This window comes from Camarhynchus parvulus, chromosome 7 (genome assembly GCF_901933205.1).
Source record: "Camarhynchus parvulus chromosome 7, STF_HiC, whole genome shotgun sequence".
Lineage (NCBI taxonomy): Eukaryota > Metazoa > Chordata > Aves > Passeriformes > Thraupidae > Camarhynchus > Camarhynchus parvulus.
Genome location: NC_044577.1, coordinates 30,679,801 through 30,700,776, shown reverse-complemented (window position 1 = coordinate 30,700,776; position 20,976 = coordinate 30,679,801). Strand labels below are relative to the sequence as shown.

Genomic DNA, 20,976 nt, shown 5'->3' with positions numbered 1-20,976 from the left:
TGAAAAAACCTGTGTATATAATCCAACAGCATGTGAATATTAATGCACAAAATCCTCTGAGTCCCCAGTTCCCTGATGCAATTATTTTCTATTCACATTAATTGTTCCTAACAGATGACATTAATGACTTTGAGTTAAAATGTGTGCAGAGGAGGCCTTCAGCAGATCAATGCTGGTTAAAAATAGGGTCACTTTTGCAATCATTCACACAAGGTGTAACAGCTCGTAAATAAAACAACATTAACATGTTGATTGATTTATACATGTTAATTTTTTAGTTCATTTTTATGCTTTTTTCCTGAAACCTGTCAAACTCTGTGGATAATGGTGGGGCTTGTGTTCATTTGTTATTGTTGTGTGTGAAGTAATGATAAGTTGCAAAGCAGTGACTAGAAGAAAAAGTAGAGTTTGTTTTGGATGAAGGATGATCTGTCCTCCAGACAGGAAGTCTTGGACAAAGTAAGCACAAAGAGCAACATTTCAAATTAGAGCAAATCCTCTTTTACCTCAGGCTCTGCATTTCCCTTGAAATTCAACAGCAGAGTTTGGAATTTTAAAAATGCTGATCCGCTGAATATCTGACAAATGCTTATGCTTTGCTCCTTCCCTTGTGCCCCCCCCAGAAGCTCCACTCACGCATCTCGGACCTCTCATCTGGGGATTTGCTTTCAGAAGTGGAACGGAACCGAGGCCTGGTGCAAGCTCCAAGTGCTGATGCTCAGATGCTCGTGAGTGTTTGTGCTGCCCTTGCTCCCCTCATCTGGAACCTCCTTTTCTCCTCTGAAGTCCGGTGTCAGGGAAGAGCCATAAAGCTGATCTCTGAATTGAAACACTGTCGAGGCAGATAACAATGCTTTTACTTCCTTCTCTTCTCTGAAATTCAATATTGTGTCCTCAGTTGATATAGTGAGCAGATAGTGTCACTGTGTGCAGAAAAAGAGTAAATCTTAGCAATGTCCCCCATACACCTTTTTGGGTATTGATTACATCTCAGAATCTCTGAGAAATGGTCAAGGAGCTTTTTATTAAAGCCTGTGCCCCGTATTATTCATCCCACTTTTATGATATATTATGTATGAACTTTTAAAAATTCATGGGCTCTGCATTTTTATTTTTTTTTCAGATGGAGTGAGCTTTGTGCTTATTTGGCAAAACGTTCGCCGGCGTGGCTTTCATGTTTCATTGTCAAAGAGAAAAGTAGCTTAAAAAACAAAAATCACATACAGGGAAACAAAGAGTACAAGAACAGAACATTGAACCTGCTTGTGCCTTTGATCTTGAAGTATAGTAGTGTCAACAAAAATGTAATCTCCCTTGTAATACCTACTTTAATGAAAAGGCATTGTTTCAAAGGTTCACAAAAATGCTAACAACATTTTGCATTATATTTAATTAAGCCTTCAGGTTAAGTTGCTCTAATATAGAGTTTTGTGTCTTTAATGGTCTGATTATTTCAATTTTCTTTGATTTCTAGTGAAAATTACATTTTTAAACTGTAATACTACATTCAAGCCTTTTTACTCTAATTTCATTAAAGGTAATGACTAAAAAGTCATGATTACAAAAATTAAAATTTTACCATGTCAGTTAATAGACCCATATGCGAGTTAAATGTATTTAATTAATGCGTCATAAACATGCTATTCAAAGTACTTTCTTGAATAATTTAGAGAAGAAAGGCAAATTGGAGGGGAAAACTCCACTCTCTTAAGTGATCTGAATGCAATCTAGAAATTGAGTAGATACCCTACTTCATAATCTGGAGTGACATGACATTTTTTGCACATTTTCTCCTCTCTTAAAGATGATTGCAGTAATATACTGTTCTTTTGCTTTGCTTGGATAGCTCCATTTTTTCCCATTGCTGAAACAGAAGGACCAAATGCCTTTCTCCTCTCTTAGGTGCAAAGGAAACCAAGTGAGAGGCTGGAGAAGCTCTCAGACTAGCTGAAGATGACAGGAAGGCAATACTTGTCACTGTGCTGTGATCTCTTTCCTCCTGCAGGAGATTCTTACAGGAGAGGATTTGCAGGCATCCTTCCCTTGAATGCTGTGATGGCTGGGACACAGCCCAGTATAAAGGGCAGAATTCCACATGATGTGTTTTCCCAATGCCAAAATGCAGAGGAATAGCCAGAACAAGCAGCTGCTGCCCTTGGCCTCCGTGCAGTCACCCTCCCCAGGAGTGACACTGCCACAGCTGAGGAGGCTGATGGCAGGGGGTCTCCCAAGGGAACCACAATGTCAGAAATAAAGACTCATCTGTCTCAACAAAACAACAAAATCCACTTCAGACCCAAAAACACAGGTGTCAGCCTGCCTGTGATGCTGAAAGAGGTATTCTTCCCAGAGCCACTGGATTTAAAGGCTGCAACTCCTACATCCATTTGACTTCCTAGGAGAACATGTACCAATAATTCCCAGAGGTGAAATGTGCTCTTGGTGCCTCTAAATGATTTTCCCATTCCTAGGTTTTGCCTATGATGAAGAATAATGATTTGCCCTGTAGTTACGTTTGTCAAAACCTGAACATTATGATGTCAGCTGAGCCATGAACAGCTGTACCGATGAACTCCTCAGCAGTAAAAATCCTGCTCTCTCCCATTCAGCTGAAAAAAGGTTCAACCCTAGTAGTAATAAATGGGAGGAGCATGGGGGAATAAATGAAAGAAATTAGCAGAAGGCCAACAAACATGCCAGTGCATGAGAAGTGCCTACAAACTGAGTGTTGTTCCAAAGATTTCCATGAAGAAGCTGGGTCTAGGGCATACACAGCCTTGATAAGTTTTTTTATGGATTCAGTAACTTCAGATTTCTTGTTTCTTCCTAAGTGTAAATTCTTCATTTAAGCAAAATTAATTTGAAGTATATCTACATAAAAAAATCAATAAATATTGTTTTAGTTTGCCTTAATGAAATCCAAGGGAAAGTTTTATGAAACGAAGGAACAGAATCATAGATTCACTTTGGATGAAAAGACCTTTATGCTTAAGATCATCAAATCCAACCTTTCATCCACCACTGGGTGGAAAGGTCCCTTGAGATCAATCCCTCCACTAAACCGTGTCCCCAGGTGCCACAGCTACACAGCTTTTAAATCCCTCCAGGGATGGTGACTCAACCACTTCCCTGCTCCATTGCTTGACAACTCTTTTAGTGAAGGAATTTTTCCTAATATCCAATCTCAACATCCCCCAGCACAACTTGAGGCTGTTTCCTCTTGTTCTATCAGTTTCTGCTTGGGAAAAGAGACTGACCCCTGCCTCATTACAACCTCTTGTCATGTAGTCATGTCTGGTGTTCCTGGTAATTAAAATGATGTCTGATTCTGTAAGGAAACTGGAGAATAGTGCAAGCACTTAACACTAAAGAAGCTCCAACGCTGTTAGGCTCAAGAATATTAGTTTGAAAACAAATTAAAGGCATCCTAGCTACTCCTACAGAGGTTTAATATTTTACCTAAAGTGCTATCTACTCTTCATTACTCTCTTCCTCAAAGCTGGCACTTAGTCACAGTCAGCTGAAATTGCATTTGGAAAGGGGCGATAACTACACAAGTACTAAAGGCAGCCATAAAGTGTCAATAAATTGCATAAGCAAGAGGCTTCAGCTGTCTGCGAGCGACACAAAGATGGATTGTCCTACGTCAGAGAGTTTCTTAGACAAAGCTTTGAACTAGATAGGAAACCAAAATTAGACTGTAATGGAGAGATTCCATTCTCAGTGGACATTCTGCTCAGGATACTAAATTAATTTACTTTGTCCAGGCTGTGCAGCCTCATCTGTTACATTGTGGGGCTATAATGCAGTTGTCAAGATGTACTTGTATTCTTATAACTTTGTTTTCTGTATCTTACTGGCACACGCTGCTTATGTATGAAGCATAATTCAAATAGACTCAGAATAATCTTTACAATAAGAAGACCAGAATACTAGCCCAAGAACAAAGAAGAAAACACTGAGGATTGTGGATTTTTTTCCCCCTGACAAATGAAATTGTTAGCAATTTTAAATTTATTTCTCTGTATTAAATTCACCAGACGCTAAATTGCATGAGAGGAAGGCAGAAGTGGCTTACTTGGTTTTTCTTTGCCATTCTTAATCAAGGGGAAGTTAAATGATCATTTTCTCCCCATAAGATATTTCATTTTCTTCTCATATTTTAGGAATGCCAGCAGAATGTGAAATCCAGCATACCTGTCTTGAAATGCCAGAGTCAATTAAATATGACAGGCTCTAACCGCCTGTATCCTCGGAGCAGCTGCAGCAGCAGTGAACTCTCCCTCTCAAGTGCTTGCAGTGAATATTCCAGTGGTTCCTCCTACACTTGGAATGATGGAAAGACAAGCAAAAGGGTAAATCAAATTAATTTTCTTCATGTATTAGTTTAAATTAATCTGAAACAAGATTAATTGAAAAGCTGGCTGTTTCAGAAGTTTTTTTACTTTCCTCTTGCTTTTCTATTGAAAGCAGTTGTCACTAAACTGTTACCCCCCTATTTAATATTTTTAGTGATTCTTTTATCGCTCCAGCTTGCTTACAGTCTCCTCATTTGTTCAGACATTTATCCTGCCTTTCATATTCCAAACTGCTCTTCTTTTTTATCTTAATCCTTCCATTCATATTGTTCTTCCTACAGGTTTTTAATGCACTGCATCCTTCACACCACTGTGAAATCCTTTATTAAAAAAGAACTTTGCTTTAAATAGAAAAGAATGGAATGGAATGCCCTTATGCAACTCCTCTATCTCTTTACCAAAATGGTAACACTTTTATTGACAGCACTTGAGAGTAACGCAAGTGATTTTTATTTTCTTTTGACAGTCATCCGTGAGATGGGATAAAAGAATAAGCATTGGTTCTTCGCTCCCAAGCAACCTCTCAAGTCCTGCAGATGATCTACCTCCAACCCGTATCAAGGAAAACCATATCTTAGAAGGGCTGAAAAAATTGCAAGAGCAAAAAATACTACTTGAACCACCTTCAGTAATATCAAAATGGGGTTACAAAGATTGCATGAACTCCAACGAAGGAATATATTCCCCTGGAATTAAGTGTGGCGACCATAACGAGCAGACTCACTGTAAGCCAATGGAAATGGGAAGTGTTTGCATTGAACACAACAAAACTTTCTCTTATGATTCAGATTCCCATGATGATGCAGATGATGACTCTTCATCCTTACTGTTGCTGCAGGAAGTTCCAAGCAAGGACTGCAGGACCTATTGTAACAAATTAACTCATAGCATTTCTGACAGTCTCTTTGACTGGGATCCTAACAGGAAACATTTGCCAGAAAGAAGTCCATTTTTTAATTCAAAGGAAAGACCTGAGAAATTGACTAGTTTTGTCAGTGGATTTCAGGCAGAAGTAAAATCATGCACCAGAGTAAAGCTGCCTGAGTTACAGTTAAATCAAAGCCATTCTAATATAGGCTGGAAGGACTTTAATTTTCAGCTTTCAGACACTGATGACAATGAAGTCTTGGATGAATTGCATATAGAAAGCAGTGATGAGAAAAGTCCCTCAGATTTATTAGCAACTCCCTTTCCTGAGAAGTATACAAAGACCTCTGACTTGCTCAAAGTCACGGAGAACTCTCAGTTTGTATCCACTGACAAAGAAGAGAACCAGATACCTGTTCACCCAGACATTAGGCCCAAGCCATGTAATTTCATTAAACAACAAAAGGTTATAAAGAAGACCTCTTCTGAAGAGTGCATTATGGTAATATACGATGCTAAGGATGGTGAGCCAATTGAATTCAGCTCACATCAAACTGGAGTTGTCACTGTAACAAGAAATGAGATTTCAATCAACCAGCCACAAACTACGTCCAGTGCAGAATACACTGAACTTATACCTCAGGGAAGAACTGATATGCAGCCAGGACCCATTGCTAGAAGCTACACTGCTTCAGAAAGACAGGAAGATGAAACTGGGAAAAATACTCTTGAAGATAATGCAGGGAATAAAAATACAGCTGTCCCCCTGACCTGTGGCGAATCTTCACGCTGTGGAAGGGTGACACAGCAAAATACTTCACGACAGAAACTAGTGAAGCCAGTGTATGATGCATCATACAAGGCCAATTCAAGCTCCACTGTGCATGCAGGAATCAATCAAAAGCCAAATGTCACTAAAATACCCAGCAGAGGTAAATTTTCTCCCCAAAAAACTCTGATGACTGAGAGTGGGGAGGCACCTGTAGCTCTGTCAGTGGGCCCCACAGCCCTTGAGAAATCACCTGCTCTGCCACCTGTAAAGCTTTCAAGATTCAAAAAGGCTCAAAGCCCTCCCCGTCATTTTGATTCAAAAGTCGAATTTCAGGTTCCAAAGCCCCCTGCCCATGCCCTGCCTGACTTGAAACGTCCTGGCAGAGGAGATGGGGCAAAGTATCCAAAGAGTCAGACTCCAGCATCACCACTGTTGCCTCAGCACCTTATAGAGCCCAGTAGCTATGGGGAAGCTCCAACCAGAGACTTCCATTGTGATTTAGCTACTGTAGAAGCCCGGTCTCCATCCCCACCCCTTCCTCCAGGCAGGTCAACATCCCTGTTGATTCGGCCTAATTATGCTAATTCTCCACCTCTAGCAGTAAAGTTAGGAGGAGCTGGTCCCACTGAAACAGCAAAAAATGTACTGAAATCATCTCCATTAAAAGGGACTGTGAACTCTGGCTTTCATAATCAATCTAGTCATGAAATGCAAGCAAAAAATGTATCTTCTGGGGCCAACATTGAATTATCTTACCTTCAAGAAAATGCAGAAGGAATTATGCAAAATAAATGCACATCTCAGCAATCCCACAGTGCATGCCAAGGACTTTCCAAAGTTTCCACAAAGCAAGTCTGCCCAAAAAACTCTGATCAGGTGGGTCTCCACAGGAATCGTGAGTATTCCAGCGCAGATTTTCAAACAGCCAGGTCCTTTTCTCTAGGCTGTCCGTCACTGGAAACAACTCCTTCACAAGGCACCTATTCCAGCAAAAACAATATTTCCAGTGACAGTGGGTTGGATCAGCTACAAAAGATGCCAAACATTCTCCCCACAACTCCTCAGTGTCACACGACAAGCACAAGTGAGCCTCTGCTATCTCAGGTAAACAATTTCCCATCAACGCCGTGTCCTGCCGGCGATGCTGCGCACGCCTCTCAAAACTCTAATGAGAGAGGAGTGAAAACCCGTCTCCCTGTAGGACTGAAATTATTTGTCAAATCTCCCCAGCTTCTCCGCAAGAGCTCTACTGTTCCAGGGAAGCAGGAAAAAGACAGCATAAATGCAGCTTCCAAAAGTAATGGGAGTTCCAGTAAGTACAAGCAAAGCGAGTCTGTCTGTGTAAACACCAAAAGTGCAATGGATGTGGAATTAAAGGACTCCAGGTCTGATGCTGAAGTAAAAAATAATTGTGCTCTGGGACTTAGTATGGATACAGAATCAGCTCACCCACATGAAAGCTGCAGCTTGGTGGTAGACAGAGGAGATGGATTAGAAAACAAATTAGTTAAGAGGTCTGTTTCTTCTGGCAGCAAGTCGCACTTGAAGCCGGCTCTGGGCATGAACGGAGCGAAAGCTCGCAGTCAGAGTTTCAGCATCCACACAGGGGAGAAGCCATCTGCCCCTGGGGCTGAAGGGCTCGGGAAAGTACGGACTCAGATCATTACAAACACTTCTGACAGAGGGAATTCTCTAACGAGGCAGAGCTCGGCCGTGGAAGGGCTTCAGATCAAGGCTGCTCCTGGGACAGCAGTGACACCAGAGGCTCTTTTATGTACTAGTAAACCCACAGAAAATTCTTGTCCTAGACAAGGCTCTCTTGGAAATATGAGTAGTTGCAATAGCCAGCATGGAAGCCCAAGCAAATTGCCCTTCAGATCATCTCAAAAAGTAGACCAGTTTCAGAGCACTTCAAAATGTGATGGAAGCAAACCATTTTCTCAGAAAGAGGCACGCAGTCTATCTGTGCAGAGTGAGAAAAGCACTGAAAGCTTTAAGCATGAAGCTCTAGGTAAAAACCGTGTTCTGTCAGCAGAAATGGAGTTAGAAGCCTCGGCTGCTGTATCTTCCAAACAAATTTTGTCCTTCCAAAGCTTCGATGGAGTAAAGTGTCCTCATAAACTGGAGGCAACAAGGTCACGGAGACAGCAAATGTCTTTAAAATTAGCAGAAACCTCTGAAAAGGTTAATGATCTTTTGAGTTCTCCATCTCTGCAACCTACAATAGAGGAGAAAGTCATGTTATGCATTCAAGAAAATGTGCAAAAGGGTCAGGGACAAACCAAATCCCCCACTGTGGAAACTAAGCAAAAGACTGGGCCTTCTATAGCCAGTTGGTTTGGCTTCAGAAAGAGTAAGCTCCCAGCACTGAGTAGCAGGAAGACTGATGTTCCTAAAACTAAGGTGGAAAAAAAGGATACAAAAGTTTCAGGATTTGGAATGAAGCAGGCAAAAATAGAGAGAAGAAAAGAAAAGAAGAAAACCGAGCAGCACTGTGAAATAGAAAATCAAATTAACAGGAAAGCTGACAATGGTGACATTTTAGCCATGGAGAGCAAAATTGTGAAGCCTTCCCAAAACTCTCCTGGTGAAATTGAGTGTGAACAAGTCAGAGGTTCTACCACAGCTGCCTACTCACCAAAAGACAGCTTCATGAGAGAGCTTTTAAACAGGTAAAACTCCAGAACACAATTTGGGATGTGTTGATGTCTGTGTAGCTTTACAGATGCCCAGATGTGAAGTTCAATGTATGTTCTTTTTGTGCTAGGAATGCACAGTAGCAAACAGTAGGTACACAATTGGACTTTTTTCTCTACAGGGAAAAAAAAAGCATTCACAATGAGATGATAATTTTGTTCATATTACTTTAACCAAACCATTGGTCTTTGAAATTGAAGATAGGTGAGTTACATCCAAGCTGATAATTCAAATTATTCCAGAAATCAAGAATTTAGGCAGATGGTGTGTAAATATAGAGGGTAGTTAGGTACATGTTTTAATGTATTCCATCTTCCTGTACTGTAACCAGAAAACACATATTTGGTAACTTGTCAGAATTAATTACCTTTCCAGCTCTCACAACCTTTGGTCACAGAAGAACTTAGCAATGGGTATATTATGTTTTCACGTTTGCCCCACAGCAGTCCCAAATATAATATAAATCATCACATGTGAAAGGCTAAATTGATACACTACCTGAAATTGCAAGTGACAGGTTTGATCAAGGCTAGTTAGAAACATTTATCACTCAAAGGTCTAGAGACAGAAAGATACAGAGAGGTTACTTTAAACATTAAAGGAATGGGAAAGTAGAGTGATTGAAGAAGGGCAATGCAATTTATCAGAGGAATCACTCTCTACCTGCAGAGTTGATAAGAAAGCAGCTCAGCAGACAGAAAGTAGATCAAATAATGTTTCCTACAGGAGTGTGTCGAAGGGCAGCTCCCAGGGCTCCTCTCTTCATGGCAACTCTATCAGCTCTCAAGGAAACCACAGGAAAAACAGCAACACAAAAGCTGATATGGAAATGCAGAATCAGACCCTGGTAAGTGCTTCAGTACATGAGAACATTATTACTTTCTTTTTAGCTTCTGGATGTGTTTCCTATTGCCATTGCAGGCAAACAGGATAATAACTGTTTATATATAAGATAGAAGGATATTGTGTAGCTAGAGGATTGTGAATTAATACAAAAGTTGGCAGCTTGGCTATAGGCCACATTATACAGATAGTCATGAAGATTCTACTGCTTCTGCTGGCAATTCAATTCCTGTGAAGATACATGCACAATGATGCTATAATCATACTGTAGTAGAGTGAAATGATAGGACTATTTTTTTATTTTATTTTTTCCTCTTTCCCTTAAAGTTGCATGCCAGTATTGAACATTCCTCTGAACATTATAGAGGTCATTAAGCCTAAAAAGTACACTGCTGATGTGGAAAAGGCAAATTATTTGACCACATTTGGGAATATTTGTCACTTAAGAGGGAAGGTTCAAAAGCAAAAACATACATTGGACATGCATCTCACTTTGTGCCATTAAAAACCTCCCTGTTAAGAGCCTGTAGTTAGTTTTATACTTCAGCAAGGTACGAACTGTACCTGATAATTTAATTTACTCAGAGAGAAGGAATGTTGTAACATAGAAGAAAAATGACCCTGTTTTCTGTTAGCTGCTGGAGTCTGGTTCTGGACTAACTTTACTGCACTGAGAAGTGTTCACACAGAGTCCAGGACTGTAACCTAAAGTCAGGCTGAAGGGGTGCCCTTCCTGGTGAAGCTTCTTTTAATTAACCTTAGAATTTAATGAGCAATGTCTTGCCTAGCAAGGACCTTCCCTGTGATGTTTTAAAGTCCAGCACAAGGAGAGCAGAAATGCTTTAACCCTACAGCATTCTTTCCTCATTCCTGAGATAGCTGCCTTTTCCATATTATTATTATTAACCATAACCACAATTTTAACAAACAGCCTGGAAACCTGTGCCAAGTATAATACTTGCTCTGAAGCTGAGGCTGTTCCTTTTGTTGCTCTGATAGAACTGAGGTACTGAAGTGCAGCACATGCAACTGGGGGAATCTGAAATACAAATTCTCTGGGAACATTGCAAAAAGCTTTGTAATGGGAAATGAAAAAACTCCTACCTTAGGGCTAATGTTGAGATGCTTGAGGTCAAGGCATTCCATACATAGTTTCAAGACATTCCATACATAGTTTCAAATTCAGGCAATTTTTTTTTTTACTTTAATACAGACGTCTTTGCTGAGAACATCTGCAAGGTCACTTTTTTAAAACTTACAGGGAACATATGCAAAATGAATGTGTTTGAAAACTTTCCTCCTGACTCCTCTGGTATCATCTCTTCTTTGAAAATGTAGATGTCTCCTGCATTATAAAACCACAAATTATAAGCATATCTAAGGCTGTCCTTGTAGTGTCACTGAAAGGAAAGAGAGAGAATGAAAGTCTGGAAATGTGCAATATGCAGGAAATTCAATCCAACTGATCTAGAACTTAGATAGCAGAGCAGAGCCCCTTATCAGAGCCACTCAGTTTAACTATGCCCCATTTAATATGGTCCTGACAGCTTTCTTCACTGTACAGAAGTACAAAACCTCTACACATTGCTGCTACAATTTCATTCTAACTTATTATTTTCTAATGCTGCAATAATTTGCTGTGCTTTTTGTCTGTCATTTTGTGAAGTCTTTCTAAATGCTGCAATAATAGTCTTTGAAGTATATCTTAAAGAAACACACTTCATTTTGTGAAGGAACTACAAAAATTGTTCTTAATGTACATAAATAATGGAGAAATGCTAATTATACTATTTAGTTTTTAAGGACATGCTAGTCATGGTGAAAAGGCATTACTTCTGCTACACCCTATGCTCTTTTGTTACAAAATATTTTTGTGTGGTTTCTGAAGATTAAGTTACATTTATATGTTTCATTTTTTTGAATTTCATATTGTGTTTGCTGTGGCACTTAATTCCTGAAAGAAATATCTAGTGCCAAGAGACTGATGACATTCAGAATAATGAGATTTTAAATGTGCTTACAGTTATTAATGCTAACTTATGAAAGAGATATACCTTAAGATTCCTCAATATGTGGTATTTCATCTTGTCCTCCAAACTTCTAAAAGAAAAACAATGCAAAGTCTTTAAATTCAAAGTTCATGAATCTTATTACTATCATTTCCAGTTATTCTTTGTTGTCTGCTTACTTTGAAGCAGATTGCAAAGGGCTGGGAGATAGCTGTGACTGAAAACAGGCACATCCAGTAGAATGGCCTGTTGTGCATTTTTTTTCCTCATAAAAAGACAAAATTAATGCTTTTGGAGAAAACAGCATCAATCTTTTTAAAAGCCCTAAACCAGGAAGAGTTCTTTTCTTTTCTGAACAATGCAAAGTGCACTCAGTCATACGGTTCAGAGCAGAAGCTACTGTATTTCCAAACTGCTTATCAGATATATACTGCTGCTTTAAATCCTGGCCAGAACAGTTTCTAACATTAATTTTCTTGCACAATCTTTTCCTTTAAAAGCTATTTAATTTTTGATGATTAAATCACTTTTCTTATGATGTGCCAGGTAAAGGCTTGAGGCACTATTACACCATAACATACGCACCAATTACCTCTGATTTCTGTTCATGCAAAGGATGTTATTGCTGGACTGCCACTGAATTTATGGAAAAAGCAGTGTTCCACCCATGGTGGCCTTGTGCATTCACCTTCAGAGGGATACACTTCCCGTTAGCGTTCATCAAAAAAGCACTTTGCTCTAAAGGCCAGCCAGCAGAAATACATAACACTTTAGCCTACACCAAGGATATTCCATGTTCTCCAGTGCTTTTTCGTGTCCTTGGCTGGAGCTTAAGGTGAGATACAATCATTTTTGTGCTGCACTGCTTCATTTCATCTTTGTGATTTTATTGCAGCCCTGTGCAATTTAGAACAGCCACGAGGCACCAAACCCAAGGCACCAGGAGTTTTGTGTGGCACTCTGTGTGCTCAGTCTGTGTGTTTGGGGAACACCCAGGGATCTATCCCGATATTGTGAAATGTCACAGCAGCACTTGGCCATGCACTGTGCAAATGTGAGAAACTCTTCCACCTGGAACTGGGGGCTAAATGAACACTCACCTCCTCATTTTCCATAGCCTGAAGAGAGGCATTTCATAAGAAAGAAAAGATGTAATCAAATCCCTGGGATTAAGAGATGATAAATGCACTTTTAAAAATCTGGAGAGCAAGTCTTTGGTGTCATACTTAGGCTGCTCACAAGAGGTCAACAGGGCTACTAGTGTAACCCAGCCAGCAGGATTTACACTGTGATCAAAGATATGTCATGCAAATGATGATAAATTCCAGTGGTTTAGATCACAAAATGTGCTCTTGTTATTGTAAGCGCGCTGTAAGCAGTTTAAAACAGCACAGCGTGATTAGCAAATAATTTAAGATCCCTGAGATATTGAAAGCAAATTTTTTCTGTGGTGCTGCCTTTCGTCCTCTCATCACCCTGGAAGTATCTTTATTCCTGTTTGATTTATGGAGCATGGCAGAAAAATATGATATGTCCTTGAAACTGAATGGTGGCCACTGATGGCACGTGATGGAGGGAGGGGGATTTCACTGTGTGCTAGGGAGGGACTCAGATTATCTGTACACCTGGGAAATAGGAGTGCAAAATGACAGGGCAAGGATACATCTTGGAAAAAACCCATAATATCTGAGGGGTTTGAATTGCACAAACTTGAATACCACACACAGGCTCTTAGAGTGCACTGCGTTCTTAAATGAATTTTTTCTCTCTGTCTAGCTAATAAATGCTTTCAAACAGAGGTGGAAATAAAAATGACAAAGTTCAGTATTTGCAAACTGAACTAAGGAGATACCACACCATATATTAGGTTTTTATTTTGAAGAAGTGCATCTTCCAAGGGTATTTTTCATTGCTGCATATTGTGATTTTGAATGAAATTAAAGTTGTTATCGTCAGACATCATTCATAGACTAAGACAGGTTATATATTCCACAGCTGCCATGTAACTTTACTCTGATTTATTTCTGCAAAACATTCTGTAGTTGTCATGAAGCAACATAAACAGAGTCACAGATGTTCTTCACTTTTGTTGTTGCACTGTGTACAGGCTAAAGTAGTCACAGAAAACCTGCAAGAAGAAGAGGAGGACACCATGACAAGGACTACATGTCAGAGTCATGTGATAGGTACAGAATTATATTTTACACTGGATTGTATTGCTGTCACTTGCAAAAAAGACATGTTTATTCTCATTACTTTGGTTTTTTGCCCCCTTATGTCAGCTTTAGCCTTCATTTAGCTCCTAAATAGCCAGATTTCATTGAATGCATGAGATGAGTACACACCATTACAATTGTGGGTCAATGCAATGTTTGATTAGAGGGCCTTGGGTTATGAAAGATCATTTCAGCCTCCAAGAACAGGGGGTTACACACAATGGCTTAACATAAGGGCTTTTGTGCATGGCACTTTCAGTGGGAGTAATACTGACATACTGTAACTCTGTCATGTGGCCTTGAACTAGTAAAATTCAGAATAAAATGTAAATAGCAGAATAATTGCTGTGATAAACTAAACCACAAGGAACAGCAAACAGGTGTCTGTTCAAAACACTTTAAAGCTGTTATTGAAAATAAACTTGCCTTTGCTATGGAAGGGCAGCATCATCCACCCTGCCTCGTGACTGGCACATACTAATTTTTAATTTTACTACATGTAAAAATATCTAATAGGTAATGGAGGACAAAACAGAAATCTGAGGTTTGTATTAGAGCAGTGTGTCACCAATATAAAGAACTGACTGAACAAGGAAAATTCACCTTTGGCAAGTTCCCTTTGCAGATAGAGGCTGCAGTGAAAAAATTTCATTAAAAAGTTAAAATCTGATTCCATTTTTTCTTGCCAGAATCTCTTTCATTTCACTGGTACTGCCAAACCAGCAAGTCCAAGCAGAGGTATCATGTCAAAACACATTTCTTTTGGGGGCAGTAGGAAAATGTTTGCATGCTTCATTGACTTGTACAGCCCTTTCAGTCCCAAATTCAGACAGATAAACTCTGGCTGTGTTACCTGAAGGAAAGATCCCTAAACTCTTCCCTCTCTGAGAACTCAGCCATCACCTGGCTCCATGACAACAGCTGAATTGCAAGAACTTTGTACAGTGTAAGACTCTGAGGGCATTCTGTCAGTGGGTAGGCACGAGCAGAAATTCACAAACAGAAATTCATGCTGTACATAAAGGACTTCTTTTCTGGTACCAGAAATTGCCCAGCACAGAATACCTCACCTAAGATTGTTCAAAATTATTTTTCCTCATACTGAAATAATTCTTTTGCCTCTATACCAAAAATTCTCAAAGCTTTTACTTTGAACTATGTGAAATGTTTAAATTTTTTAATTTAGATTAAAAAAAAAACTAAAAAAAAACCAAAACAAAAAACCCAAAACAAACAAAAAACAAACAAACAAACAAACAAAAAAACCTATTTGCAGTATCCTTGTTGTTCATCAGTGTAATTGGTGATTGTGGCTGAGGCCTAGTTGCTATATTTTGATATTTTATTTGTCATTGTATCCTGTAATAGATAGTTCTGGGGGCTTTTGAGAGTATTAATATTTTGCTCCTCCCACAGGCACCAAATCCAAGTCTCTGACAGGACATAGTGGTTGTCAGATGCTTTTAAAATTTCTTTATAGAGGTTCTGGCATTTTTCTGATACAAAAGTTTTCATAGAAAGATACTGATTTTTTCCCCCTGCTGGAACTCTATGCAGCCACAGCTTCTCTCACTAACCTGTTCCATGGCCTCACCACCCTTATAAGTAAACAATTTCTTACTAATTCCTGAATCCACTCTCCATCAGCTTAAGGCCATTTCCCCAGAAAACAAAGTTTGCTGTGGGGTTTTTTGCTGTATTTTAATGCATTTATTCTACTGGGTTTTATGAAAACAGACTTAGAGCTGAATGTAGAGTAGAAAAGCTATCATTAAGCAGGGAAAATGTTCTTTATGCAGCAGGAAAAGCGTGTGTTTCTGTAGCTGTCACTAAAATTACTAAACTGACAGCAGTCCTGCCCAGTTAACCAATAAACAAGGTACCAATAACAGTGCTCCAGGTAGGTGCAATGTGAGACAATTCTGGTTCAGCACGTTCTAACAGTGAGAGTATGAATGGAAAAAAGGGGTATGAATGGAAAAACTGTGTAAAATACCAGTTGCCAGGCTTTTAATTGTCAATTGCTGATCTAAACCAGTTGAAGTATTTTGCTGGCTCTTCAGATTTGCTCAGTTGAGGGAAAGCAACAATGCCCAGTTATATACAAATTCCCTCCTCATATACTTATATCTCAGGAACACATGATCATTTCCATATGAAGCAGTCTTTATATTGTGCTATGTTGTTCTTCAATATATTTTTAAACCGTTTTGAAAGTTTTTTAAAATGTGTTACACCCTGGGTGCCTTTGCTGTGGTGTCAGTGAGGAAGCAGAGATGCTGCCAGTGCTGCCACCCCCACAGACAGCAGACCTAAGGATCCCTGAGGATCCCTTTGAAGTCCAGTCATCCTCAGAGCTCTTCCCTCAAGCCCTTTGCAACAAAGGTTGTGTTTTGAAAGAGGGATGAAGTGGAAAATACTGAAGTACCTAAGAGGAAAGGACATGATGAAAAGGTTGGCTTCCTCTTCATGTCATGGCAGACTCCCCAGCTCAGACAGGTACAGCAGGGTCTTCAAGTATTCCTAGAAATAAAATTCCTTTATTGAATGCACAGATGATGTGTCCAGCTCCTGACAGTATTGCTCCCATGTAAACATAAAAAAAAGGCACCTTCATTTTACAAAGAAAAAGAATTCTGTTTCCCCCAAGGGAGTAGAAGTGTCATTATTTGTCTTCAATTTCCCCATTGTCACAATGACCCAAAAACTTACAAGACAGTTACAGATGACACCTTTACATACAGAATGTAATAATTAGACATCTTGAGAGGAACAAAGCAATAAAAAGTTCAATATTTCATATTTCAACTACTGCTTCAAATTAGCAGCTTCTCCTGGAAAAGTGTGATTGTATTAATTAAAATGCATTCAGAATTTTCATTGATAAACAGCTTCAAGGGAAAAGTCAAAAATCCATGGCACAAGCAAACAAATGCTAATTACTGAAGAATTCATTCTTGCAGACAACTTCACATGGGAATAGTAGGGTATGCAGCAACAGTATTTCTGAGTATACACAAATTAACAGGCTGTTTTCTTTTTGGGAATGTATCTGTAATGAACAGGAAATTTAGTTGTAATTAATCATATCATTCTTCAGTGTTGGTATCAGCCTCTGCTGAGGCTGAAGGGAAAGACTGAATGTGCCATTTTCTCAGACAGCAGCAATTTGGTGATTTATCAAACCCCAGTTTGAAAGTTGCGTGATAATAATAATTTTTCTGGGTCCAGTTTCCATTTCTGTTACCCCAAATGGGTGAAATTTTGCTAGAAGAGCAAGTCAGCATGGAATAAGCTTTTTGCTAATGATATACTCAGGCTTCACACAAAACACAGCCTCAGCTTAAATAGGCTGATGAGAACTGTCTGAGAAAGTTTCAAGTCTGTTCTTAAATTTACACTCAGGTTTCAGTAAAAAGAAAGAGGGTTTCTTTTTTTGTCACAGATATTTCAATATGTGAATGTGTTTATTTACCATTGTGGGTTTCCAGCAGGCATTTCATCCTTAGCAACATAAGTGAATCAAACTCTTCTGATCTAAAGCACTGAAATTCAGTGGAAGCATGGGCAGTTCATCTGAAGGAGTTGTTTTATTGAACTGGAAAGCTTCTGGTTTCAAATGTTATATATAATATGTCACTGATTGAGCTAAAAGGCCAGATTCATTGTATAATAAAAGCCTGTTGAGTTTGGATATCAGGGGCAGCACTGCAAATAGATTTTTTCATCAAAATAACATCACTGGTAAGAGCAAAATAGATTTTAACAAGCTGAATAGACCTGAAGTTTCTTGTGGGTTCTCTAGAGAGAAAATACTTGATAAGAGGAGAATTGGTCATAGCAATCCAAAATCCATCTGGGGGTCTTTGGTACTGCCTGCTCCACTGGAAGCACAAGGCACTTCCTACAGAAGTTGTGTGGGGAGTTAAATCCCTGAGGCAGGCTGGGGTTGGAATCCACAGCAGAAAGATTCACAGGTCCTGGAAACAAATTATCTAACTGTGCATTGACCCTGATGTTTGTTTGGAGAATTGCAAGAGAAATTCACAGCTGGGCAAAGATTATGAAGATGAAATGTAGCCAGAATTCTTGAAACTTTGAAGAAGGACTTGGAACTAATATTTGTCAAATTTTCATTAGAGGTCCGGGTCAGTTGCTCTAAATGGATTCATCCAGCGTTAAATGGGAACCTTGATAATACAGAGCAAATGTCTTCAGAGGCTTAAAAGGGTTTTGAAAAGTCTCTGGCTAGGTAGAGGGTTGGGCTTCCACACTATTAAAGCAACATTAAAAGTGCACTGTAGGCTTTGGTGCTTTGTGCCAGAACAAAAACACACACTGAGGTCAAGGGATTCTTTTGTAGCTCTGCTGTAGCCCTGTGCTCAAATCCATTAAAGTTCTTGATAATCATCTGCCTCATGGCAGGTTTGATCATCATTTTTTCTGCTTTCCAAGAACAACCTTTCAGAAGGGTTTTGCAGTGTAATTTAAAGGCAATCTGGTCAGAAAAAGGAAGAAACTTTATTTTTTTGAGAAACTTTTTTGAGATTTGTCTTCTTTAGGGAGGATTTGGTAGAATTCCTTAGATGCTTCATGTTCCAGAGAGGAAATATACTAAGTATTTTATATGTTGCATTGTGTTTTAAAATCCCTTCATTTAAGCTTTACATGCAGCAAAGTGATCAAAGCCCATTTTCAGTAGAAACCAGGAAAGTCCTTCACAGCAAGTTTTATAGATAAGCTGCCAGCTCCTTGATAGCAATTTTACAGATATATTGATAGCAAAGAACATGTAACTTTGCAGATAGAGGTGGGTTTGACTTAAAATGAAATGTCAATGTTACAATTATTTGTATTGACATCAAATACTAAAGATGATAACCTTGGCTTTTGTATTCTGATATTGTTTTATTCAGCATCCAGTGGCATACTATGAAATTATATATATGATAATAAGAGAGCACACTCCATGAGCAGACTTTTCTATGACAAGGGCCTGCATTCTTTGAAGTGCTCCAGATAAATTTTTTCTCTTTTCTTCCTGGTCCTTATGTGTGTTTTTCCCACAAATAGATCCATTTTCTTTTCTCACCTTTCTCCTCATGTTTGTTCACCTGCATCATTTGAAATTTGTGGTCACTGCTTGTGTGGGCAAGCACAAATCCAGACTACCATTCAGAGCCTTTCTGTATCCATACCAATAACCATTTCTAACCAACAGATCCTTGCTCCAGTGCCATCTGCCTTTTTTTTTTCTCTTGGTTTCTTTCTGAAATCTAGATCTGATGAACACTGGAATTGAAAAATTATGTTTCACATTTCATTTCTGAATGTGCCATTTAATGTACACACTCTTAGTGCTTAGTTATATAAATTATCTAATGTCTTATTCCAAAGTTTGTTGAAAACAATAGCAGTCCCTCTGCTTGTAATAAGCTTGTACCAGGTTTCTAATGAGAAAAAAAAAATACTGGACACCCTCCTCTGCCAAACCAGTCATTTGGTTTTGTCCACCATTATGCAAACTACTAAAACTGGGTGTTTTTACTGGGGTAATAAGTAAACATCTATTAAATTCATGTTTTCTCATTCTTGGGGAATTGAAATAGATGTGAAGGAAACAAGCCTGATTAATGTGGTAAATACATTAAATGTGACATGCATCATCCTAAAGCATGTCCATTAAGTCTGATGTATTTGAGCAAACCCATTTACATTAAGGAACCCTCAAAACCTGGAGACAGATTATGTGAGGTCTGTAATGGATTACTGAGATAAATGTAACAGTGAGAGAGGAGAGATGGTGAGCTACTTATTGTGTTATAGCCTGTGCATTCAGTAGAGAGAGGTGATCCACATCACTGTGGAGAGGCAAAGGGATAAGCCACAATTTGCTTAAATGCTCAGCAAATCGTTGGGTGCCTCCAGTGCATGTAATGAGGAACAATATTCAACTGATATGATGTCATCTCACCTCAAAAGAAATCCTCTCTTTCATGAAGTCTCAATGCCTGAGAAAACAATTTATCATTGTCAGAATGAATTCCTTTCATCAGGCCATTGACAGAAGTTAAGAATCATTTAGCAATCATAACTGATATAGCAGTTGATTCGTTCATTTACACATTTTCAGATAAAGGGAAATTGTTTGCTTTATCTTCCCCATCACCACTCAGCAAAGCTGTGGAATGCCTACAAGTCTCTACACATGAGCTTGTCTATAAAAGTCATTAAGCAAAACCAGTTATCGCTGAATCCCTTTCCAGCCTGGGTCTGTTCCTATTTCACATCTGTGAAATGTTGCATTTTGATACAGGTTGTGATAATGTATTAGATTTTTCATGAACCCCCTATATGAGCAATGGTACAAGGTCACATGGATTTATTTGCACATCATTACAAAGCTGTTTTCCCAAGCCCTGAGTGCATGTGGAAGGTGAGAGGTTGGTGTTAGATCTGTAGGTGCTGGTTGTATTGCTTAGGAAGTGTGCTAGAGCCCTAAAATGGGAGTTCAGCATAGCAAGCAACTTAAAAATCTGCTCACTTGCCATATCTAACCAGCTTCCAGCTTGGCTGTTAATCCAAAGGGATAGGTTCCCAATTGCTACAACAATGATGAATTGATAAATAGTAAAATAAATTGCTTGCCTCTAGCAATGATGGGATCCAAACTTGTTCATTATAAAAAAAAAATCAAAACAAAAAAGGCTTAAACTCTAATGCCACAAGTGTCCTGAAGGATGGGAGAGACCATCACAATCTTATCTACCATGGTGTCACATTTGGAAGTGCATAAACAGAACTGAGATCATCTGGATAAGAAGCAGTTCCATTTGTATTTTGACTTACCAGAATATCTCAGTCAGTCTCTAAATTTATGCCATTTGCTGCCTCCATGTAATATCCCCAAAGTATTTACATTTCCATGCAATTGTCAAGCACTATTCTTCCCCTTTTGTACTCCAAAATCTTCATTTTCTGATCCCTCAACACCATTGAAATGACCTGTGGCTGTTGTTTTCTGAACCAGAGCAGCTGAAATGAGTCAGCACTAATGGGAAATCTGGTTTAATAACTAGTAGACATTGCAAGAACAACTGACTGCCCTGTGTTAGAAACATCCCCTTAGGTTGGAAGTCCTGCTCAGGGACCTCATCTCAAGTTTTTTAAATCTTCAAGGATATTGTTCTACATCTGTCCCTGACCAGTGTGCC

The 20,976-nt window shown here is 39.1% G+C and overlaps 1 protein-coding gene across 7 annotated transcripts in view; it reads left to right on the top strand.

Annotated features, from left to right (window-relative positions):
• The window catches only part of NCKAP5 (NCK associated protein 5), a 378,350-nt gene that overhangs the window by 315,091 nt on the left and 42,283 nt on the right, over window positions 1-20,976 (top strand). For all 7 annotated transcript variants that reach the window (XM_030952067.1, XM_030952070.1, XM_030952063.1 and 4 more), the window contains 5 exons: window positions 624-728; window positions 4,167-4,355; window positions 4,825-8,669; window positions 9,421-9,541; window positions 13,654-13,732. In XM_030952067.1, the coding sequence (XP_030807927.1) occupies window positions 624-728; window positions 4,167-4,355; window positions 4,825-8,669; window positions 9,421-9,541; window positions 13,654-13,732 (4,339 nt within the window). The remainder of the gene's footprint in view (window positions 1-623; window positions 729-4,166; window positions 4,356-4,824; window positions 8,670-9,420; window positions 9,542-13,653; window positions 13,733-20,976) is intronic.